Below are 26250 nucleotides of genomic sequence, written 5' to 3'. Positions count from 1 at the left end.
TTAAATAAATGAAAAGATGCCCCATCCTCATGGATAGGAAAACTTAATATTGTCATGATGCCAATACTACACTAAGAGATCTACATAGTCAACACAATCCATATCAAAATTCCAATGGCCGCAGGCTTCCCTGGTGGCACAGTGGTTGAGAGTCCGCCTGCCAATGCAGGGGACACGGGTTCGTGCCCCAGTCTGGGTGGATCCCACATACCATGGAGCAGCTGGGCCTGTGAGCCACGGCCACTGAGCCTGCGCATCCGGAGCCTGTGCTCCGCAACGGGAGAGGCCACAACAGTGAAAGGCCTGTGTACTGCAAAAAAAAAAAAAAAAAAAAAAAAAATCCAATGGCTGGGACTTCCCTGGTGGTCCAGTGGTAAAGAATCCACTTTCCAATGCAGGGGACTTGCATTCAATCCCTGGTCAGGGAACTAAGATCCCACATGCCGCAGGGCAACTAAGCCCACGCGCCACAACTACTGAGCTTGTGCGCCTCAATGAGAGAGCCTGTGTGCTGCATACTACAGAGTCCACGCACCCTGGAGCCCACGCACCACAACTAGAGAGAAAACCTGCATGCCACAACTAGAGAGAAGCCCACATACCACAACTAGAGAGAAGCCATTGTGCCACAACAAAGAGCCTGCACCACAACGAAAGATCCTGCATGCCTCAACTAAGACCAGATGCAGCCAAAAAAATAAAGAAAATAAATAAATTTTTAAAAAGTGGATCTACAGAGAAAAACCCAAGAACAGATCGTCGTAAAAGGAATAATTTGAAAATAAAAATTTGTTGAGTGCTGCTGTAAAAAAAAAAGAACCATGCATTAAACACAATTAAAGCATTAAAAAAAAAATTCCAATGGCCTTTTTTGCAGAAATGGAAAAGCTGACCCTTAAATTCATGTGGAATTTCAAGAGTCCTCAAATAGCCAAAACAATCCTGAAAAAGTACAAAGTTGGAGGACTTACTTCCCAAAATCTACTGCAAAGCTACTGTAATCAAAACAGTGTGTACTTGCACAAGGATAGACATATAGACAAATGGAATAGAACTGAAAGTTTAGAAATAAATCCATAAATCTACAGCCAATTGATTTTTGACAAGGGTACCAAGTCCATTAAACAGGGAAAGAATAGTCTTTTCAATAGATGGTGCTGGAACAACTGGATTTCCACATGCAAAAGAATGAAGATGGACCCCTACCTCACACCATATACAAAAATTAACTCAAAATGGACCAGGAACCTAAATATAAGAGCTAAAACCATAAGATTCCAGAAGAAAACATAGGGGTAAATCCTTATGACCTTAGATTTGGCAACGGATTCTTAGATATGATACTAAAAGCACAAGCAACAAAAGGAAAAATAGATAAACTGGAACTTCATAAAAAATGTAAAACTTTGGTGCATCAAAGAATATTATCAAGAAAATGTAAAGGGCTTCTCTGGTTGAGAATCTGCCTGCCAATGCAGGGGACACGGGTTCGAGCCCTGGTCTGGGAAGATCCCACATGCCACAGAGCAACTGGGCCCGTGAGCCACAACTACTGAGCCTGTGCGTCTGGAGCCTGTGCTCCGCAACAGGAGAGGCCATGAGAATGAGAGGTCCGTGCACCACGATGAAGAGTGGCCCCCGCTCACCACAACTAGAGAAAGCCCTTGCACAGAAATGAAGATCTAACACAGCCAAAAATAAATAAATAAATAAAATTTAAAAAAAAGAGAAAATGTAAAGATAATCTACAGAATGGAAAAAAATATTTGGAAGTCATGTATCTGATAAAGTTTAATGTCCAGAATACATAATGAATTCCCACAACTCAACAACAAAGAGACGACCCAATTAAAAAGTAGACAAAGAACTTGAAAAGACATTTCTCCAAAGAAGATATACAAACGGGCAATAAGCACATGAAAAGGTGTTCAATACCATTAGTCATTATGGAAATGAAAATCAAAACCACAACGAGATTCCACTTCACATGTACTTGGATGACTATAATAAAAAAGAAACAGAAAATGACAAGTGTTGATGAACATGCAGAGAAATCAGACCCCTCATACATTGCTGGTGGGAATGTAAAATGGTGCTGCCACTATCAGAAACAGTTGGTGGTTCCTCAAAAAGCTAAGCATAGAATTAGCATATGACCCAGCAATTCCACACCTAGGTATTTCAATTCCAAATTGAAAGCAGGCACTTGAACAGTTACTTCTATGCCAATGTTTATCACAGCATTATTCGATAGCCAAAACGTGGAAACAACCCAAGTGCCTATCAGATAAATGCAGAAATAAAATGTGTATGCAACGGAATATTACCCAGCCATAAGAAGGAATGAAGTTCTGATATATACTACAACATGGCTGAACCTTGAAAACATGATGCTAAATGAAAAAATCCAGATACAGGACAAATATTGTATGATTTCACTTTTATGAAATATCTAGAATAGGCAAATTCATAAAGAGAGAAGTAGATTAGGGTTACCAGGGGCTTGGGGGGAAGAGGGGAAAGGGAATTATTGCTAATGGTTACCAAGTGTCTATTAAGGGTGATGAAAAAGTTTTGGAAAAAGACAGTGGTGATGGTTGCACAACACCGAATGTAATTAATGGCACTGAGCTATATGCTTAAACAAAGTTAAAATGGTCAATTTCATGTTATATTATTTTATAAAAATCAATAATGTAATATACCAAAACTCACTGTACGCTTTACATGGGTGAACTGTATGATATGTGAAGTATATCTCAATAAAGCTGATTAAAAAAAAAAAAGAATCAGTAATTTGGCTTAAATGCTCTTTTAAGTTCCCTTCCATCACTAAATTCTGTCAATTTTTTTTTGAAGGTCTGAGAATATATTATTTTCCAAAGTTTAAAATCTAGGAAATCTCTAATTATGTTCCAAACCTTGGGTCTGGCTTAACATTTGAACAGAACAGAGCCTGGTACACAGTGCTAGATAAGTATTTGTTGTTGTTATTATGATCATTATCATCATTCTCTTCTTCAAAAGAGCCCTACTGAGGCAAGTATGATAAGGCCATCTTAGATAAGAATAAACAGACACAGAGAGGGTAAGTGATTTTTCTCAGTAAATGATCTTATCTAGCCAGGAACTGAGAGAGTTGGGATTGAATACATGCAAGCCTGGCTCCAGAGCCCAGGCTGACACCACTAGTTCCTCCCCAGCCCAATCCATTCTATAGAACGGCTGGGCATACAGGTCTGATCACTTTTCTGCACACTATGAATGAATGGTACCATTTTACCTTGTACTTTTTTCTATGCTGCCACATGGACAATGCATGTCAAAGCACTTTGAAAATGGCAAATCCTATTCAAATGTTAGATATTTTTTTAGAAAGTCAGCTTTATAAATTTGTGTTTTTGACAGCCTCAACTGAAGTTAAGATCCTAGTTACAGAAATTATCACGGCACTTTCTTTTGGGAAGTCAAAGCCTTCAAGACAGTACTCAGAATTCAATAAATAGCTTTTACTATGTAGATCAACAAAGTTTTAAAGTGAATGAGGACAGCAGCCAAGGACAGGCCAAGGTGAGATACCTCACAAGCCAACTGAATCAAGACCTTGGTTACATTAGCTCTGAGCCATTGAACATTTCATATTATGCTTAGCAGGAAAGTATGACAATATTACTTTGATTTTTTGTTGACTCCGCTTAATTTCTGCATCCAGTTGCTTCCTTTTCTCATTTTCTTCTTGAAGTCTTTTTTGCAGCTGTACCTTTTGATGCTTCATGTGATCTACATTCTGCTCTAGTTCATTAGCACGTTTCTCATTTTGGATCGACAGTGATGCCAATTTCTTACTATTTTGTTGCTTCTTCTGTAAGACCTGGGATCATATGAATATTTCAAAATGAAAAACTGCACCTCTCATATCCCTCCACTAAACTTAAACTTTTCATTTAATGACGCAGGTAGGCATTTTTGCCTAGATTTTAATTTATTCTTGATAGTTTCACAACTGTTTTCTACATTTCTACTTTTACAGTCAAGCAAATATCATAATTTTCACCAGATATAAAGAATAATGAGACTTCCTGGTGCTGACAGCCAAACAGAACAAAATTGACATCGTTGCTTTTTTTATTGTTTTAATTTTAAAATATTTTATGTACATAATAAAAATTAAAACAATACAAAACTAAACTTATATTTAAAATGACTCTTCTCTCAGACGCCTAATCTACCTGTCCTGTTTCCTGAAACAAAATTACCAATTTCTTAAATATTCCTTGAGAAATAATTTATATGCACATAAGTAACTTTATGTTCTAGGTAGACTATTCTCCACCTCCCCTTTTTTTCTGTTTAACGTATCTTAGAGGTGTTTTCTCATAGATTTGTTCTTTCTATATGACTGCATAGTATTCCACTGTGCTCATCTTTAATATCCAGCTGCAGCCTAAATCATTAATCCCTGAGTTAAGATGATCAGAAATGATACCATTTTCCCTGAGAGTGACCAACCATTGTAATTACTATTTTAATTACCTTAAATAAGGCTTTTCCTCTCTAGGTAAAGTTATCCATAGACAGCATTAAAATTTTTTGAAGAGTTTACTAATATAAAATACCAGAGTATTTCAATTTAATCCTGATCAAACAAGCAAACATATATTAGATTTGTATGCTGTACTTTAGCGTTACACTAAGTAAGTACCTCTTATGTGACATAAAAAAGTTAAGGTGAGGTCATTTGTAAGTTATGCAGACTATGATTAATTATTTTCTTTATCTTGGCGATAAATTGTTGACATAAACACATTTTGTTTTAATTAAACTAAGTATTCACAGAGGCATTGTAGCTTAGAGCAGCGCTACTCAAAATGTGGTCTGTGGACCAGTACCACTCACAGACTGTTGTCAGCCTGCACCATGAAGCACATTATTAGATTCAGCTGATGATGTTTTCATGCAAGACTTTGTTGATGAGAGAAGCTGTGCTCCCATTTACCTTTATCTCACTGCAGACCAATAATGAACAATCTGCAGATGGACTACTTGGAGTACTACTAGCTTGGAGGCCACAGGACTCTGCAGTTTCCCATGCCTGGATTTGGACCCTGGCTTTGTCACTTTTTTTTTTTTTTGCGGTATGCGGGCCTCTCACTGTCGTGGCCTCTCCCATTGCGGAGCACAGCCTCCGGACGCGCAGGCTCAGCGGCCATGGCTCACGGGCCCAGCCGCTCCGCGGCATGTGGGATCTTCCTGGAGCGGGGCATGAACCCACGTCCCCTGCATCGGCAGGCGGACTCTCAACCACTGTGCCACCAGGGAAGCCCCTGTCACTTATATTTGACAGTATTGCAATACTGGAGTAAAAAATGTTAATACTAGAATTTTAGTGTCTTTTCCACATGATATTGAAGATATCAGTATAAGTACTGATAATCTTATTTAAAAGTGAGAGAGGTTTGTCATTTGCACTTATTCCACAGATGCTCAAACGTGCACCTCTGTTAGTATTAAACAGAGCATATAATGCAGCATATAATGCTATATATATCTAAAGACCAAGAATACAGATTTTAGATTTTTTTTAATTAAAATTTTTTAAGTTTTAAAAACTAAAATAACTTCATTATACCAATAAAACCACTAGTATTTCAATGTTAAAATGGTATGAAATGTTAGAGTACTGAAAACCATTATTATCATCACAATTATGTGACTGAGTGAGTTATTTTACCTTTGTAAACCTTAGCTTCCTCATTTGTAAGAGTGTAAAAATACCCACTTCAGGGCTTCCCTGGTGGCACAGAGGCCGGCGTACCGCAAAAAAAAAAAATAAATAAATAAATAAAAATACCCACTTCAAAGGATTAAGTAATGATTAAGTAATACATATAATACATATAAAACATCTAGTATGTATATAGCACTTGGTAGATACTTAACTATCACACTTCTCATCCCCACCACCATCCTTATCATCTTTAGCATCCCAATCCCCATCAGTTGTGCATGCATATGGCAAAGGCACAGAAATCTCTAAAACTATGTGGGACACTTCTTTCAGTCCTCCTTCTATGAGATGTTTCTTTTGAATTTAATTAAGTTCTTTCCTTTCCTCATCAGTACCCTCAGCAGAAAAAGATACACAACAAGAAACATGGAAAACAAAAAGAACATGATAATTCAAACCCTATTAATAATCTTTCATTTAATCTTTTAATCACAACCATAAAAATAATCTTTGCTAAATCCACACACAAGGCTTAAGCTATAGATTTATATGGTTAATATAATAACTTCCTTAGAAAAATAATAATTTTGGCTATTTCAAGAAAACTGGAAAAAACACAAACACATGAAGACTAAACCATGTGCTACTAAACAGCCAATGGGTCAACAAAGAAATCAAAGGAGAATCAAAAAATACCTTGAGACAAGTGAAAATGGAACCACAACTGTCCAAAATCTATGCGACACAAAAAAAGCAGTTTTAAGAGGGAAGTGTACAGTGATACAGGCCTTCCTCAAGAAACGAGAAAAATCTCAAATAAACAATCTAACATTACACCTAAAGGAACTAGAAAAAGAAGAACATGCAAAGCCCAAAGTTAGTAGAAGAAAGGAAATAATAAAGGTCAGAGAAGAAATAAATGAAATAGAGACTAAAAAAACAATAGAAAAGATCAGTGATACTAAGAGCTGGTTTTCTGAAAAGGTAAATAAAATCGACAATTTAGCCAGACTCAGAAAGAAAAAAAGAGAGGGCTCAAGTGAATAAAATCAAAAATGAAAGAGAAGTCACTACTGATACCACAGAAATACAAAGGACCCTAAAAGAGTATGATCAGGGGCTTCCCTGGTGGCGCAGTGGTTAAGAATCCGCCTGCCAATGCAGGGGACATGGATTCGAGCCCTGGTCTGGGAAGATCCCACATTCAGTTGCGGTGGAGCAACTAAACCCATGTGCCACAACTACTGAGCCTGAGCTCTAGAGCCTGCGAGCTACAACTACTGAGCCCACGTACCACACCTACTGAAGCCCGCGTGCCTAGAGCCCATGCTCTGCAACAAGAGAAGCCACCACAGTGAGAAACCTGTGCACCACAACGAAAAGTAGCCCCCACTCACCGCAACTAGAGAAAGCCCGTGCGCAGCAATGAAGACCCAACACAGCCAAAAAAAAAGACAAAAAAGAGTATGATCAACAATTATACACCAAAAAATTGGATAACCTAGAAGAAATGGATAAATCCCTAGATACACACAGTCTTCCAAGACTGAATCATGAAGAAATAGAAAATCTGAATAGACAGATGACCAGTACAAGATCGGTTCTTACTTATTAATACTGAGTATAAGAATTACAATCAGAACTGAAGGTAGGATAACCTTTCTGCCCGTGGATGCCGCCAAGTAAGCATCATTGAAGCCTCCCCCCTCTACTGCTGTCGTGTCTAAGTCAGTCTCCCAAAGAGCCCGAACAGCTGCAGAAGCTCCTCATCAGACGTCTGAGCTTTGAAACAATTGATGCGAATCTGAGGAGCCACCTGAGCAGCGGGCAGCGCTCACAGACTGTGTGGTAACGAGGGGTCCAAACACCAGGTGCTCCAGAGGCTTCGGGTTTGTCACGTATGCCATTGCAGAGGAGGTGGATGCGGCCATGGATGCGAGGCCACACGAGGTGGATGGAAGAGTTGGGGAACCAAAGAGGGCCGTCTCAAGAGAAGATTCTCAAAGACCTGGTGCCCACTTAACCGTGAAAAAAATTTTTGTTGGTGGCATTAAAGAAGACACTGAAGAACATCACCTAAGAGATTATTTTGAACAGTGTGGGAGAACTGAAGTGATTGAAATCATGACCGACTGAGGCAGTGGCAAAAACAGAGGCTTTGCTTTTGTAACCTTTGATGACCATGACGCCGCAGACAAGACTGTCATTCAGAAATATCACACAGTGAACGGCCACAACTGTGAAGTAAGGAAAGCCCTATCTAAGCAAGAGAAGGCTAGCGCTTCATCCAGCCAAAGAGGTCGAAGTGGTTCTGGAAACTTTGGTGGTGGTCGTGGAGGGGGTTTTGGTGGGAATGACAACTCTGCTCGTGGAGGGAACGTCAGTGGTTGAGATGCCTTTGGTGGCAGCCGTGGTGGGGGGGGATATGGTGGCAGTGGGGATGGCAGTAATGGATTTGGTAATGACGGAAGCCATTTTGGAGGTGGCGGAAGCTACAATGATTTTGGCAATTACAACAATCAATCTTCAAATTTTGGACCCATGAAAGGAGGAAACTTTGGAGGCAGAAGTTCTGGCCCCTATGGTGGTGGAGGCCAATACTTTGCCAAACCACGAAACCAAAGTGGCTATGGTAATTCCAGCAGCAGCAGTAGCTACGGCAGTGGCAGAAGGTTTTAATTACTGCCAGGAAACAAAGTTTAGCAGGAGAGGAGAGCCAGGAGAGTGACAGGGAAGCTACAGGTTACAAGAGATTTGTGAACTCGGCCAAGCACAGCGGTGGCAGGGTCTAGCTGCTACAAAGAAGACATGTTTTAGACAATACTCATGTGTATGGGCAAAAAAAACTCAAGGGCTGTATTTGTGCCTAGTTGTGTAACAGGTTATTTTAGTTTCTGTTCTGCGGAAAGTGTAAAGCATTCCAACAAAGGGTTTTATTTAATGTAGGTTTTTTTTTTTGCACTCATGCTGTTGATTGCTAACTGTAATAGTCTGATCACGACGCTGAATAAATGTGTCTTTAAAAAACAAAAAAGAACTGAAGGTAGGATAAAAACCTATGAAATTATAAATAAATTTCATAATAATCATAAAGGAAAGCTCTTAATTGTTTTGTTCTACTAATGTTTTGTTAAAACGAGTACGTTGTTAGATGTCGCAGCCTTAATTTAACGGTCAAGAAATTTTAAAAAATTGATCGCAAGACTCTCGGAGGTGAATTGCTAAGGGAAAAAATGTATTCTGAAGGAAAGTGCAAAGTGTCACGTCACGTTATTTTAACTTGGTGTTGACTTGAGAGGCTACTTAAGTAAAAAAAAATTTTAATGGCGATGTGCAGATGTTTGAGATGGCATTAAAAACCCTAGAAGAAGGGACTTTTTTGCTCTTTTCACTCCTGCATCCCCATCTAGAACAGGACCTGGCACACAGGAGGTGTGCGGTGAACACTTATCTTGTTGAAAGAAAATAACTGTGGCACAGTTTCAAAAATAGATAACTAATGCTCTGACTAGGTTAAGTACAATTCCATTCTATGTACAGTGGAAACAATATGAAAGCAATAGATTATGAATCAGGGACTTCCCTGGTGGTCCAGTGGTTGAGAATCCATATTGCAATGCAGGGGACGTTGGTTCGATCCCTGGTCAGGAAACTAAGAACCCACATGCCATAGGGCAACTAACCCTGCATGCCACAACTACAGAACCCATGCACTCTGGAGCCCTCACACCACAACTACTGAGCCTGCCCACACGCTACTAGAGAGCCTGCACACTGCAACTAATGAGCCCATGCGCTAGAGAGAAGCCTGCACACCACGGTGAAGAGCCCACATGCCACAACGAAAGATCCCACGTGCCGCAACTAAGACCCAACACAGCGAAAAAATAAATAAAATATTTTAAAAAAAAGATTATGAATCAAAAGAACTGGAAAAGGCACTTTAGTAAATTCATTATAAGCAAACTAACAAAGCACTCTGACTATACCAAAAGCATCTGGGAACGGCTTCATACACAAAATCTCTCTATAATGGAATACTTCTCAAAGAATAGAATTTTTAACCTGTAGCTATATTTGAGGATATAGCAAAGTACAGCATTAGGAAATTAAGAATAAGATGTGGTACTCAAAGTTATTAACCTTTCTTAAACCAATCAGTTATGATTTCAGAAAACTGTCTGAAACACTTATATTTGTTGAGTGTCAAGAAAGTGCTATATACATACCAGATGTTATATATGTATTATTTAATCATTAGTTAATCTTTTATCCTTCAGAAAAGGATACTATTTTCTGTGGTTATCTTTATTTCTCACCATGTGGTTTTTGATAAAAAGATTAAAATAATACACTTCCTGAATGAAGAAATATACTACCCAGACTAAAACTATGTAAACCCACCAGCATACTGGAAAAGAAAACTTGCCATCCAGTTCCTCCCGCTAGTAAAAACTGAATCCTACTTCTTTCCTAACTAGGTACAAGAATCCTCAAAATCAGGAAGCCTTAAATAAGTTTTCTCAATTATATTTTTTAAATTACCTGGACTCTTAGCTTCGCAGCATCCATCTTTTTACGAAATTCCTTCTGTAATTTTACCTTCAAAGCAACATCAGAAAGATCTTTGTTTTCCAGTTCCTCAAGCTGCTTTTGCGTTTCAGTTAATTCCACTTTCGCCTGTTCTGCTTCCTGTTCAAGTTTTGTTACTTTCAGAGAATACTGTTTGCTTACGGACTTGACATCATTACCTTCATAATAATAATAGTAGTAATAACAATTATAAATTATGTTTAAAAACTAAGTAAAACACCAGAAACATAAAATTTCCCTACTCTTAAAAAGCTGGGCAGTAACTATTTAAGGCATAGCATTAAAAATCCAGCTGTCCCTCCCATCCCCATCAAACACAACTTGCCACCTGTCCTTTTAATAATTAGTTCCTTAATGACTGTCCCCATCTGGTGCCATTCTATCTTCTCCCTGGTTCATCTTTTGTTCTGAATTTGCAGTTTACCTTTGCTGGCATCAAACTTCAGTTAAAAGGTATTTGGGGTGACTCACTGGCCTACTGCTTACTACACTTTGTCTTCCTACCACCCATAATCTGTCTCCGAATTCTTTTCTTTTACTATTATGAAAAATTTTTAACATATCAAAAGTAGAGAAATAATATAATGAAAGTCCATCACCCAGATTCAACAGTTATCAAGATTTTGCCACAGCTACTTCATCTATACTTTTTTTCTTCAATTTATTTAAAAACTTTAAAGCAATCCCAGATATAATGCCATCACCTATGTATACTTCAATAAGCATCTAAACAGAATATGGAAATAATCAAAAAGTTATTATCACACCTAACAATGCTAATACCCACCAGTTCCTATTCAGACTTCCCCAACTGTCTCAAAATGTCTTTTACAATTAGTCTATTTTAATCACAATCCAAACAAGGTCACAGTACATCTTACTGTTATGTTTCTTAAGAATCCTTTAATATAGAGCTAGCCCCCTCTCCTTTTTTATTTCATTTTAACTTGTTAAAGATAATTTTTTTAAAATGCTTTTCTTATGAATATTTAGAACATAGAGAAAAATAGAATATAGGTATTTCTATATCTCTTTTCATTCTAAGCCCAGCTACTGACCCTAAAAATTTAGTTCTGATTTATTCTGAATAGTCGACTGTCCTGAACCAGACTGGCAAACTAGCAGCAGTGGGAAGTAAGAGTCTAGAGGTCATGGGGTGAATAATCACCAGGACAGGTTGTTATACTGGTATACTGTAAAGCTCTTAATTTTTTAATACAGGGAGTTATTGAACTAAATGCACTGTAAGTTGTCTTCTGGCTCTACAATTCTATGCTTTCAACTAACTTCAAAATACATAGGACAACAATGTTTTAATGAATCTGTGATCCCATAAATTGTTTAACACGCTAATATTTTATGAACCACTAAGAAAAAAAATATACAGTACCAATTACACCATGACAAAATGCTAAAATGCCACTGATTTTTAAGATGCATCCTGATTTCAGAGATATTAAAATGTGAAAAAAGTGTGTATTAAAATTGATGAAATACAGTATAATTGTCATTGTTATTAATTTTGGCTGAAGTAGCTACTGTTTGGGGAAGTCTTCAGTGAGAGGACTTGGAAAAGTAAGTACACATTGACCCTTTTGCTAATCACCATTTCTAAGGGACTTTAGGAAAGCTCCAAACTACCCTTCGTTCTATGAACAAGAAGACCTTCTCTGTTTAAGTTCAGGTATCCTCTATTTTAAGGCAACCAGGATGGGTATACCAGGTTACAAAAGTGTGCTTGTTTAGTTAGATATCCCATGGTGGGATAACCTATATGAAAGAAAATCGTTTATTTCAGAGTGGTAGATAGCCTCAATTTCTACACTCACTACCCTAAAATCATGGGGATAGAGAAGCTATTTAAACCCCTAAACCATTTCCTAGATACTCCTAAGAGAGGTTTACTGGCATTGATCCTGCCTATGAGGAAGGAGAATGGTCAAAATCAAACATCTGGGATAACTGGAGCTGGGACGATGCATAGCCCATACACCACTAGGAATGAGAAAGGAAAACGCATTGGACAGCAGCTAGAGGAGAGGAAGTTGAGAAAGGAGGACCGACAGTCAGAAAGCAAGCTTGCAGGAAAGAGGAGGGAGAGGCCAGGCAGGTTTCTCTTTGCTGGCAGAGGATTTGGGAACCACAATTCGTGTAGTTTGAGTGTGATTATAGTCTTGGGCTTGAAGAAGAGGAGGATAGTATTTCCTTCAGTTTCCCCAAATGTGACCAGAGTTGTTTTGCATTGACATTGGGGAAAAGAAAAGCTAGTGTGTCTTATTCCTTCAATTCTTTACTGAATTTCAGAGTAGTCAAGGCTTACACTTGGAGTGTATTAGTGAGAGGAACCCCAAAAGCTTGAGATGTGCATTTTAAGGCAAGCCTAACGGAGTTGCAGGGTGAGGAGAGGATGTTGTACATATGCCCAACCTGGTAGATTAAGGGGAGGAGATGAAAGCCTGGCTCACTCAAGAGGACAGCTCTCAAGGACAAATCCTTATATCTTCAGAAAAACAAAAATTAGCTACATTTAAAATATAAAGTTTATAATTAAGGTTAAATATGAACTATCCAAGAAAATAAAGACTAATAATTTAAAATAAGTATTTACTAAAAATGAACTCGGAAAACATCTCAGACTTATCCCAGATGCCTAGTATAATGTTTCTAAAGAGTGGCAAAAAACATTAAGTACCATAGAGTTCCAGCACAACACAGAGTTCACACTGGTTAGAAAAATTCATAGATGAAATCAAATATAACAAAGTTCTTTTGATAATTAACCTCCACATACTGGCTCTAGAGCACACCTTGTTAGAACGAATTCCAAGCTAACGTGGATAGTCCTGAGCATCAAAAATTAAAGTAAATGTTACAACATCAGAAGCAACTTTAGAAGATTTTTTTTTTTTTTTTGCGGTACGCGGGCCTCTCACTGTTGTGGCCTCTCCCGTTGCGGAGCACAGGGTCCAGACGCGCAGGCTCAGCGGCCATGGCTCGCGGGCCCAGCCACTCCGCAGCATGTGGGATCTTCCCGGACCGGGGCACGAACCCATGTCCCCTGCATCGGCAGGCGGACTCTCAACCACTGCGCCACCAGGGAAGCCCTAGAAGCTTTTCTTTCTCATACAAGCTGGTTCACAGGATACTATTACCTGTTTTAATTAATTCTTTAATCAGATCTTCCTTCACCTTGATGTTGATAGTAAGTTCCCTCATTTTTTGTTTAGCTTCAGTAAGTATGAGGTCTGAATTCCTTAATTTTTGCAAATTCAACCCTTGACTCTCCTGGAGACATTCAATCTTTAAATCTTTAAAATAAAAGAAACAAAACTGAGAAATAAAAACTATCTGCTCAGAAATATTTGACAGAAGTAGAGTTAAAAAAAAAAAAGGCAGATACACAAGCAGTCTAGAGGAAACAGAGGAAGGGACAGACAGAAAAAAAAAGGAAAAAATACATAGCAATTGGGACTTTAGTTTCCCAGCTCACAGTGAGTTTTCCTTTTCTTAAAACATATGTATATGCTCTAGTCATATCCTGTAGGTTCTGATACAGTTTTTCATTACCCTTAGATATTCTGCAATTTGACTTTTTCTTTAACCCGAGTTATTTAAGAAAGATATAAAATCTCCAGATAGGTAGAGGTTTTAATTTTTTTCCTATTAACTCACAGTTTTACGGTAATCAGAGAATGTAGTCTCCCTCTACCCCAGGCTAATAAGAGTGTGGCCTCACACTGTTTGTTTCTGTCTTGTACTAGAACATAAATCAATTACCTCACTCTTTTAGCTCAGCTGACATTTTTTTCACAGTGAGACTTCCTCAATGAAGGAGCTGGTGCACTGATTTACATCCTGACATTAAGTTTCTTACCTGGTTGTAGACCAGTAACAAACAGTTCAAGGATGGCTACTTGGGTAGCACTTATCTACACTATTTATACATTTTAAAAATTTATCTCAATTTCATTTTTTAATATTACATGCATAAGCTCAAATTTATTTTTAATTATTTATCTTTGGTTGCACTGGGTCTTCGCTGCTGCACACAGGCTTTCTCTAGTTGCGGCAAGCAGGGGCTACTCTTCATTGAGGTGAGCAGGCTTCTCATTGCGGTGGCTTCTATTGTGGACAACGGGCTCTAGGCGTGCGGCCTTCAGTAGTTGTGGCTCACGGGCTCTAGGGCGCAGGCTCAGTAGTTGTGGTACGTGGGCTTAGTTGCTCTGCAGCATGTGGGATCTTCCCGGACCAGGGCTCGAACCCATGTCCCCTGCATTGGCAGGCAGATTCTTAACCACTGCGCCAACAGGGAAGTCCCCCATAGGCTCTTAAAAAGATGCTATTTTCACAGTGTAGGACTTATCATGTTATTTATATTCTCTGTACTCTTACTCTTGGTGTTGTGACCACACATAGGCTAAGAGAAATGAGCTAAAATCTCCGCGTATACTTTTTGCAACATAAATGTCTTTTATGCTGTTTTTTGATGCATAAATTCTCGTCAGTTGTGAACATTATAAGTACCCACTAGACTAAGTTGGCTCTAATGCCAAATATATCACTAATGGTAGGCATGGGTGCCAGTGAAGCAGTAGAGAGCTAGTAAATTACTTAAGATGCATTTTAAATAAGTCAAGAGTACAATGTATATCAACTCATGTTTGAATATAAAATCCCCATTCTGAGAGATTTAGCCTATAACTCTAGCTTGAATTGATTGGTGGAAAAACTGTTTTCATTAAGGAATAAAAACGAACAAAAATTCAGAGGTAGAGCAGAGAACACAAAGGAAAAGCCAGGAAAGCACTCCTAATCAAGTTCCCGTCTTGGAGAATTCCCAGATGCTTCTTAAATTATTGCCTGAAGAAAAAGAGAGGTGTCATAAATATTAGATCTAAAGTACTTGAGAAAGTCTGTGTACCTTCATTCTCCAATCTTGACTTTTGTGTTTGATCCTGAATATCATTCAATTCAACAAAAGAACAAACAGAGCCTAGCTTTTGAATCCACGAGCAACCTTTATGTCTAAAAAAAAAAGTATCAGGATCAAAGGTAACTTGTCTGTTAGTGGTTTCTAATATGCCCTCAAATTAGTTTCCCCCCAAATTATTCTTTAAATTGATTAATTATTCTGTAAATGATTAATACAAAACAAATGGAACTTACTAATATTCCACAAAATAAAAAGATATCCCCCACCATGTTGGACCCAGTGGAAAATTCATCATGTTTGTTGCCACTGTGGCAGCAGAATTAGGAAATCCAAAATCATTCTCTCTGAAAATTAAAATTCAACCACCATAAACGCTTTAAAGCAAAATTATTTTACAGTTGTTAGACGGATGACTTGTGTTCAAACACTGGTTTCATAACACATTAGTTGACAGTACATGTAGCAAAAACCAGTTAACTCTCCTACTAAATGGAAAAAGATATACTTTAATGAAAAAAAACCTACATCTGTATATATTAATTGCATCATGTAATTATGTTTATTAAATCAGTCTATATTAACATACCTAATTTCAGATTTCTCTTGGCCTTCTGACTCTTCATCATCACTGTTATCAGAAAACTGGCAGTGGAGGACTTCATCCTGCTCTTCTAAGTGACCCAGCAGCATCTGACTTCGTGTTCGAAATCCGGCAACTAGTCGATCCAGAGAGTATACAGGAGGACTTGTGTAGACCTTACAAGTGATTCCCCCACCCAACAACAAAAAACGTGATTTTTAGTGTCTGTTTTTATGCTATCACTCAAAATGTTTTTTAAAGAGGTTAGACAGGTACTCTTAAAATAGCCAATCACTGAAAATATACATTCCCCCCCCGCCCACAAAAAAAGTCAAAATTCATTTCATAATACTATTGTGCCTCATGGACACACACTTCTTTCAGAATCTATACACAGCTCTTCCTCTTCTAGAAAGCTCGTATAGCTTCAGGGAAAATAGCACTCAAAAATGAAACCAAAAAGAGGCATGAGTGAAAACATCACAGCTCTTTTTTTTTTAATATATTTTTTTAAAGATTTCTTTATTATTTATTTATTTATTTTTGGCTGCGTTGGGTCTTAGTCGCGGCATGCGGGATCTTCGTTGAGGCACGCGGGATCTTTCATTGCGGCATGTGTACTTCTCTCTAGTTGCGGCCTGCGGGTTTTCTCTTCTCTAGCTGTGGCGCGCAGGCTCCAGGGCGCGTGGGCTCTGTAGTTGTGGTGCGCCAGCTCTAGTTGAGACATGTGAGCTCAACAGTTGTGGCACACAGGCTTAGTTGCCCCTCGGCATGTGGGATCTTACTTCCCTGACCAGGCCCTGCACTGTAAGGCGGATTGTTTACCACTGGACCACCAGGGAAGTCCCAACATCACAGCTCTTAAACATAGCTCAGGCACTCTCCAACAAATGTGAAGCCCATACACAGTGTAATAGGAGACAACTGTTACCCACCCCACCACAATCTTCCCATTTCTGAACACTTGGAGAATTGCAGTGCTGCTAAGGGTCTGCAATTCCCCTCTAATCCAAATCCCACCACATGAAGAAATCCAGAGCCACAACCACTCCTTCTGCCAGGGAAAAATATTCCTGATTTGAAAATTTGAATGTATTTATTCAGACTTTACATGTAGTAGTCAGGGAGAGCTGAATTAATGCTCTAAGTGACACTTAATATGTATCATGGGATAAATAGATTTTCATGGACTAGCCTGGAAACTTTCTATATTATTATTCTATTGGCCTTAAGTTCTCAAAAATTCACCTTGGAAAACAATGAATTAGATATTGCCTTTATACTTTTATTCTAGTTTCTGTTACCAAATATTTCCTTTTTAACCACTTCTCTATAACCAAACCTGAGGGTAATTTCTCAAAAAAGGTAAATAATAAGATCTTAGAGGAGACATTCAATTTATTAATATAAATCATTATAAGCTATTAAAATTACTACATACAGTAGAATGTGTATATCACATGGTGTGAAGATTCAATTGACGTAGGTCCTTTACACACCACCTCCCAGGAAAGCCAACCTGATACTGGATATTCCTTGATACTTGATTTTTGTGCCTCCACTGTTGGTCACCTAATAAGACCATCCATCACATCAGCACCATGATGGATGGAGGGTAAAGTTTTCTAGGTGGCCTCCCAATTCTGGGGTATGGAGATTATTTACAGAAGAACCAACTCAAGAAGTATTTATCTAACAAGCACATTGTACCTAGCATGGCCACCTGCACCATAACCAACAGGATTCAAGGTTGTTCTTTGATGGGGGTGGGGGTGGGGGCTGGGAGGAGGGCTTTATTTCAGGAGCAAATAAAACTTTTTGTTCAGAATCAAACTTTGTTTTCTGGGATTGTAACTTGCTTTAAAATTTTCTTTTTACAAAGAAAAGCAAATGACCCAGCTTAATAATGAACACCAAATGGGTTCTGCCACAATGAGTAACATTCAGTAAATTAATTCCTTAACAGTCATTCCACCCTAAAGAATGGTTCTTAGCCCCTTCTGGCTCACCAAGCCTTCTATAATCTGGCCCCTTCCTACCTAAGTGTTGGGTCCTGCTTCTTTCAGTTGCTTCTGCACTCCCTGCTCCCAACAAAGAATATTTTTGCATTTTCAACCATACCCCAAGCAACACTGATCACAATGTAAGTACTCAATAAGCTGAGTAATAATTCAGATAACTTAAGTGTATCCAACTAGAAGGCAATTTTTTTATTCTAACCATTTTTTCCGAGAATTACATAGCAACAGGACTGGACAGAACTTTAAAGATTAGAGTTCAACTCATCCCATGTTTGACTCTCCTCTGTAATACTGCAAGTTATCATTTAACCTCTGCTTAAACAAATTCACTGTGGGGACCCGCACAAGCCCTGAGACCTCTCATATTACTTTGACAGTTCTCATTAATAAATCCCTCTTTATATTGCCTCTTATATTGCCTTATTGCTTCTTATTGGTCCTAGCTCTAGAGACAAAGTCTAACAGTAATGATAAGCCTTCAAATACTTGAAAGTAGTTATCATGTCTCCTCTGAATCAGACTAAATCTAGAGTTACTTCAGATTTTCTCCAAGGTCCTTCAGCAACTTGGTTTTCTCCAAAAATAATCTAATTTGACTTAGGTGTTGTACCCAGACCTGAGCATAATATTCTCAATCATCATACAATAAGATAATCTCTTCTCACTAGTGATGCGTTTGATTTTGTTTCATGAGATGTGTTGTAACTTATTTACCACAGATTGTGGCTTTCACATATTTAATTTTGTAGTTGAATTTGAGAGTTCCACAAAGGTTCATAAGATGTAATTTGTCATTTTGCTACTGTGAACTTGGTATGTTTTGCAGGAATGAGTGCTGGGCTGGCAAGGGAACCTGGTCAAAGCTCAGCAGACACATCTCACACAGCTCTGCTTCATCATGAGCAACAATCTATGCAAAGACGTGATTAAAAAGCAAAACTAATTAATTATTTTGTGAGAAAAAAATGGGCTTTGTGTGAAAGATAAAATCTTAATGAAAACTGAAAAGGCTGTTGACTTCAGTGTATGGGATTTAATGCATAAGAATTTTGTGACTCAATAAAAATGTAATTCATTCAGGAAAAACAGAAAAGATTTTACAGATATTTCCACTTTTGTGAGTTTGGAGATTCCAGAGGTTTTAAAAAATATATCCCTTGGGACCTCCCCGGTGATCCAGTAGCAAAGAATCCACTTTCCAATGCAGGGGATGCGGGTTCAATCCCTGGTCAGGGAACTAAGATCCCACATGCCACGGGGCAACTAAGCCCGCATGCCACAACTACTGAGCTCTCGCACCTCAACGAGAGCCCGCATGCCACAAACTACAGAGCCCACGCACCCTGGAGCCCACGCACCACAACTAGAGAGAGAAAAACCCTCATGCCACAACTAGAAAGAAGCCTGTGTGCTGCAACGAGGAGCCCACGCACCGCAATGAAAAAGAAAGATCCCGCATGCCGCAACTAAGACTCGAGGCAGCCAAAAGAAAAAGAAAGAAAGAAAGAAAAAAAATCCCTTAAGAACATTTTTGTTGGTTTTCTTACTATACAATTATGTCAAGTACTGAAAGTGATATTATTTACCTATTGCTTTTATTTCCTTTTCATAATACAATATTTTATCAAATCTAAAATGTCATCAACTGTAAGACACACCATTATTTTTATACCAGCAAAAAAGAAAAAAGCTATCATCTATGACATACCATCAATTGTAAAACATATCCTACCACCAAAGATGATAAAGTGAAAAAAAAAAATGTGAGTCTTATAATCCATGAAAAATGGTAGCATCATCAGCATATATGGTATTATTTTAAACCTAAGTAAAGACTGGTACCACTTTGTAATTTTTTTCCTTCCAAAGTGCCTTTTTGGTATGTACTGATATAACACTGGTGTTTGGCTTTAATTATATCATATTTACCACATTAAGAAAATAGAAACCTCTGTTACATTTTTTTCCTTAAATTTAAATCTAGATTCAATTTTACATGAGTTTACATTAGATGAGTTTCTGGTATCTTTTGAGACAAATGAGTTTCTTTCTCGTTTTTCCTAATAATTTGGTAAATTATAATATTTAGTTGTGAAGGGCAATTTCTTTAGGATTTCTACATAAGTAGATAAATCCTAAAATTCCATTTTGGAATTAAACTTTTTAGATTGAGAGATGGTTGCAAACAACTTAAATGTGCAACAATAGGAAAAAGTACACAATGGTATATCCTTAGGATAAAATATTATTACCTGTCAAAATCATGATATAGAATATTTAATGACTGTCAAGCATTTGTGATACATTAAGTGAGAAAAGCTAGCTACAAAAGTATATGTTTTATATATATATATATATAAAAAATACACTTTTAAAATAAATAAGATCTTTTCACTTTCCCTCCAATATGCATAAACAAACATATAAGAAATAAAATCAAACTCTTTATGCAATCAATTTAAAAACTAATTAAGCCATTGTTCCCCTTTTCCTTTGAAAGTTTTTTTTTTGTTTTGTTTTGTTTTGCGGTACGCGGGCCTCTCACCGTTGTGGCCTCTCCCGTTGCGGAGCACAGGCTCCGGACGCGCAAGCTCAGCGGCCATGGCTCACGGGCCCAGCCCCTCCGCGGCATGTGGGATCTTCCCGGACCGGGGCACGAACCCGTGTCCCCTGCATCGGCAGGCAGACTCTCAACCACTGCGCCACCAGGGAAGCCCTCTTTGAAAGTATTTTAAGTCAAGGAAATATTTCCCTTGTCAGACTATTTTTACTTCAAGAAAATATTTGAGCTAAATTCTAAAAGAAAATATTAGAGCTGGAAAATATTAGCTCAACTTCTGCCAAGGTGACAGAAATCCAGGAAAAAATGAAATGAGATTTCAGACGTCTTCTTTAGCTTAATTTAACTAGTTTTGGTATTTAATATGAAACGTTCTGCTCACTCTAGAACAATGGAACAGGAAACAGGACTTGAACAAGGCTTGGCAGGCTTTGTGTCTTTCCATGCAAGTCTTCATGTCTGCTGCAGTAACCAGTCCAAGCAAGAGTGGGGGCCAGGATTCCTGGACACACAATAGGAGCAAGAGAACTCTCAAAACTGCTGATCATTGCATTTTCTCCCTTTTCCCCTTCTTTTAGTGGCTAGAAGGGTTCTTTTGGGGTAGAAGGAAAATTTTAAAAACAAAACTAAGAATTTGCTAATTTGAATACATGTCCATCCATGATGAAGGAAACAGCACTGGGAGTAAGTGTTGCCATTCCTCAACATAATGCAGAGTCTCTCTGGTCGGGTCTTTTCCTTCCATGTCACAGCAATCTTTTGGCAAACTCACTGGTTCTTTCTTTCTGTTACATCTTAATCCCACTTGGTCATAAGGGAACTTTGAGATTACCTGTAACCACAAAGGAGCTACAAGTCTTATAGTGTATCTGCCCTCTCCTAAGCTATGGTAACCACACTTATGTTTTCCAAACCAAAACCCTTGAAAGTGAAAGGGGGCAACGAAACTAATTAAAATTTTAAAAATAATAATTTGCTAATTTGAAACAATAACTGTGGAAGTCTTTATTCCAGTCATGGCTGTTCAGGTCTAATCAAACAACTAGAGATAAGAACAGAGGGGCCTAGGGACCTCCCTAGTGGCACAATGGTTAAGAATCCACCTGCCAGTGCAGGGAACATGGGTTCGAGCCCTGGTCCGGGAAGATCTCACATGCCACAGAGCAACTAAACCTGTGTGCCACAACTGCTCTAGAGCCCAGGAGCCACAGCTACTGAGCCCATGTGCCACAGCTACGAAAGCCTGCACGCCTAGAGCCCGTGTTCTGCAACAAGAGAAGCCACCGCAATGAGAAGCCCGTGCACTGCAACGAACAGTAGCCCCTGCTCACTGCAACTAGAGAAAGCCCGTGCACAGCAACGAAGACCCAACACAGCCATAAATAAATTTATTATTTTTTTTTAATCTTAAAAAAATAAAGGAACAGAGGGGCCTAACCCCTTCTCAAGAGTCCATGGAGCTCTGTCTCCTCAAAGAATGTGTGTGTGTTTGTGTGTGTGTGCGTGCACGCATGTGTGTGAACATCTAGTAAAAAGAGAAAGAAACAGAGACTGAGATAATAAATATGTCTAACTTTTATAATCAGAAAAATATGTTGTTATTATTATAAAATAAAAGAATGAACAGAGGGACTTCCCTGGTGGCGCAGTAGTTAAGAATCTGCCTGTCAATGCAGGGAACACAGGTTTGAGCCCTAGTCAGGGAAGATCCCACATGCCGCGGAGCAACTAAGCCCGTGCGCCACAACTACAGAGCCTGCACTCGAGAGCTCGCAAGCCACAACTACTGAGCCCACGTGCCACAACTACTGAAGCCTGCGCGCCTGGAGCCCATGCTCCGCAACAAGAGAAGCCACTGCAATGAGAAGCCCGCGCACTGCAACGAAGAGTAGCCCCCACTCACCTCAACTAGAGAAAGCCCACATGCAGCAATGAAGACCCAACGCAGCCAAAAAAAAATTTAAAAAGAAAAACAAAGAATGAACAGAAACAGGAAATTCTTTCACATTACTAGCCAATAGTAAAAAAAATTCTTTTTAATATAGAAGACTTGATATATAATTAAGTTGAATTAATAGATATCCAATTTGAATCCTACGAAGACCTTATCTTTCTTCTCAAATGTTCTATGCAAATTTACCATGTATTCAACCAAGAAAAAAATGTCAATAACTCTAAAAAGTTTAACTGAAATTAATAGTAACGATGGTTTAAATTTTAAATCCAACCACTCAAAATTGAAAACTGTAGAGGTAACAGCAGCATCTGTCCCACTCATTCTGAGGCATGGAGCCTGGGACATAGTAGAAGCACCCCATGAACATGTGTTAGGATGCAGTGTGCCAGGCACTTTTGGAGTCAACATCTCATGTAAATCCTCCATACACCCCCGCAGGTCCCCCATTCTGACAGATAAGGAGCCTGGGGTTCATACGGTTTTAGTCATCCATCCAGGCCTACACCATAGAGATGGTATCCACACCCAAGCCAGCCTGACTGCAAAGTCTATGACACCTCTCATATTTCTTATCCCTTTGACTGTAACCAATGTATAGATCTCAAACAAATCATTTCCAGTCCTAAAATTAATAAATGGAAACCAAAATTCATGAATCTGCTAATTAGTCTTTTCCATGGTGGAGATTCCTTGATTTTTCAAGAGAAATCAGTGTGTGCACATATTTACCACCCACACACATATTTTTTATAAATAAATAAAAATTAAGATGAAACTTCACACTCATTTTTATATAGTCTTGATTATGTCAAACTTGGCAAGACTGAATAACACATAAATGTCATTTTGAAAATAATCAGACAGACAAAGTAAGTCAAAATAAATACCTCCAACCTCATCAACTTGGGTTGGGTAATTAAAGATAGAAAAAATTCATGAAGATATCAGACTTAGTCATGTCTGAAAATACAATAGCAAAGAGCAGCTTTTTTCTCCTTGATAAATGTAAGCATTATCTTCAACTATTCCTTCCAAATGTATCTATACATTCTCCTACCTATTAATTTTTTTATTAAAAAGAAGCATGATTTAAAAAAGAGTATACATAACAAACAAAAAAGAAGAGTATAAACAAAAGTGTATGAAACCAAATGGAAAAAAAACCTGCTAAGACTATACAAATACACTGTGATATTATATTATATACAATATTTTTAAAATCTCATAATAAGAAAGAAATTAATGCTTAGACTTTACCTTCCTGGAATCTGATCTTGCTGGAATATAAATATAATGCTCCAAACGGGTATCAAATGGTACAGTACATGGTCTCTTTTCAGGTATCCTGGCATCTGGCCCATTACCACAAGTTTCCTTAACTGACGAAGTCATTGACAGGTTAAGTTTTGTTAGTTCTTCACTCAGTTGATCCACAAGAAGTTGTTGTTCTATTATTTTTTCATTCTTTGTAGAAGAGAGATAAGAATTTTAAAAACAGAGAACCTCAGTATGTGTATAATGATTAAAAATAACTGTACATCGACCAAAATTACAACTACCTTAACAAAACAGTAAAACCTCATTTATCCAAAGACTAGCCTTCTGGGATTTCCCTGGCGGTCCAGTGGTTAAGACTCCACACTGCCACAGCAGTGGGCGCAGGTTCCATCCCTGGTCACGGAACTAAGATCCTGCAGGGTGTGTGGCGCAGCCAAAAAAAAAAAAAAATTTTTTTTTCTAAAAAAAAAAACCCAAAAAACAAAGACTAGCTTTCTGGTGTTCACAAGAATTTAGGATTGTCCTGAGTGGTAAAAACTTTCGAATAGTAAGCCGATAAATACAGCCTAAAGAGTGTGCAAGACAGTGCCCCACACACTGTGACTGGTTAGCTTGCCAACCTGAAGCACTGTGATTAGCTGATCTTTATAAAAGTTTGAAACTTCAGAGTGAAATCCAAGAAGTAACAAGAGACCAGAAAGTTAAAAAGTGTAGAAAATTGCAAAGAGCTGAGGTGACAGCAAAGGGGACAGAAAGTGGTAACAGGTGCAGTGAAGTGAAAGCCTTTACTCAGCAAAAAAGAAAGCCAGAAACACAAAGAGATAGAAGATAGGCAATTGAGAGTCGTGGGAGAAAGAACTTGGAAATCAAAGGCAGAACAAATTATATGGGGGGGGGGGGGGGACACCGTGTGTGGTTTAGCTTCTTACATATCCTCTAAAGAAAAATTTTGAAGTATATCCAATCTATAAAGCTCTAACATCAATCTTTGTTTTATAAGCACAAAATTATGTAAATAAGAAATGTCATTCATCTTAATATTTCACATGTATTATAATGTTTAAATAGGAGAAAAAAAACCCTAAACTTTCACTGTGTTAATGCTGAGCTATAAAATGTAACTTTATTTTAAAAGTCATGTATTCAGATAATTAAAATATAAAACATCAATAGCATATAAGTTGACGGGGGATATTAAATGGAGTCCTTATACTCTCTAGGAAAAGGGTAAAAATACCAATTAATATTAGACTGTATTAAGTCAAGGGTGCATGGTATACTCTCCAGAATAACCACTAAAAAAAGTGAAAGTACAACTTCTAAGGTAATGAAGTAAATTTAAAAATACACAATTAATCCAAAAGAAGGTAAGAAGGAGAGAAGAAGAAACATAGAGCAGATAGGATAAGTAAAAATCACAATGGTGGGATTATAACCAGAATGTAATAGTAATTATGTTAAATTCAGAAATGAACTAAGTAATCCAATTGAAGGATAAGGACTGTCAGAAAGAAATGTAAAATTATCTAACCTGCTAATTACAAGAAACACAACTAAAATAGACACAGAAGGATTAAAAAGAAGCTGGAAAAAGAGATACCATGTAAACATTAATCAAAAGAAAGCTGGTATAGCTATATTAATATAAAATAGACTTTAAGGCAAAAACCATTAGAAGAGATAAAATGAGGGAAAAAGTGATTTAAAAAAAAGGTCAATTTACCAGGATGATGTAACAATTCTACATTTCTATGTACTTAATAACCGAGCTTAAATATATATAATGCAAAAATGGTCACTATTCTCAAGACAAATCCAAAATTATAGTGGGTGATTTTAACATCACTCTAAATCACTGATATGACAAAAAGACCCCCAAAAAGTGAGTAAAAATATAGATTTGAATAACAGGATAAACAGGATTAAGAGTACCCAATGATTGCAGAATACACATTCTTTTCAAACACTTCTGTAGTATCTACAAAAACTGGCCTTATGCTAAGCCATAAAGCAATTTTCAACACAAAGAACTGAAATGATACAATTAAGCTAAAAATTGATAAATCCAACTAAGCTAAAAGTTAATAAAAAGAAATCTTCCATGTGTTGGAAATAAAATAACTATATAACCCATAGGTCAAAGAAAAAAGTCACAATAAAAATTAGTAAATATTTTGAGGCAAATGTGAAATGCAGGTAAAAATAAGCTTAGGAGGAAACATATAAATTTAAATACATATATTATAGAAGGCTAAAAATATATAGAAAGGCTAAAAATCAATGAACTAAGCATCCATCTAAAGAATTTAGAAAGATAGCATAGGATGCTATCCCCAAAAAAGCAGAAAAAATTAAATAATAAAGATAAGGGTAGAAATTAATTAAATAATAAATAAACATATACTAGAGAAGATCAACAAAGTCAAGAATTTCTTCTCTGAAGAGACTAATAAAATTGATAAATCCCTGGTGAAGTTGATCAAGGAAAAAAAAAAAAGAGAGAAGGCACAAATAACCAGGAATGAAAAGGGGGATATCATCACACGTCTAAAAACATTAAACAGATAAGAGACTATTACAAACTTATGCCAATAAATATG

At 37.7% G+C, this 26250-nt stretch overlaps 1 protein-coding gene and 1 pseudogene across 5 annotated transcripts in view; one reads left to right on the top strand and one right to left on the bottom strand.

Moving 5' to 3' along the window:
* KIF27 (kinesin family member 27) overlaps window positions 1-26250 on the bottom strand; it is an 88167-nt gene that overhangs the window by 38082 nt on the left and 23835 nt on the right. For all 4 annotated transcript variants that reach the window (XM_079926654.1, XM_079926655.1, XM_079926657.1 and 1 more), the window contains 6 exons: window positions 23630-23836; window positions 15841-16010; window positions 15243-15346; window positions 13474-13629; window positions 10274-10479; window positions 3674-3871 (listed from right to left, as the gene is read on the bottom strand). In XM_079926654.1, coding sequence (XP_079782780.1) covers window positions 3674-3871; window positions 10274-10479; window positions 13474-13629; window positions 15243-15346; window positions 15841-16010; window positions 23630-23836 — 1041 coding nt within the window. The remainder of the gene's footprint in view (window positions 1-3673; window positions 3872-10273; window positions 10480-13473; window positions 13630-15242; window positions 15347-15840; window positions 16011-23629; window positions 23837-26250) is intronic.
* Window positions 5020-8407, top strand: LOC307189551 (heterogeneous nuclear ribonucleoprotein A1-like; annotated as a pseudogene). Its single transcript has 2 exons — window positions 5020-5048; window positions 7457-8407. The product of its transcript is annotated as a heterogeneous nuclear ribonucleoprotein A1-like (transcript).

Source organism: Stenella coeruleoalba (genome assembly GCF_951394435.1).
Source record: "Stenella coeruleoalba genome assembly, chromosome: 7".
Classification (NCBI taxonomy): Eukaryota; Metazoa; Chordata; class Mammalia; order Artiodactyla; family Delphinidae; genus Stenella; species Stenella coeruleoalba.
This window is presented reverse-complemented; position numbering and strand designations above follow the sequence as displayed.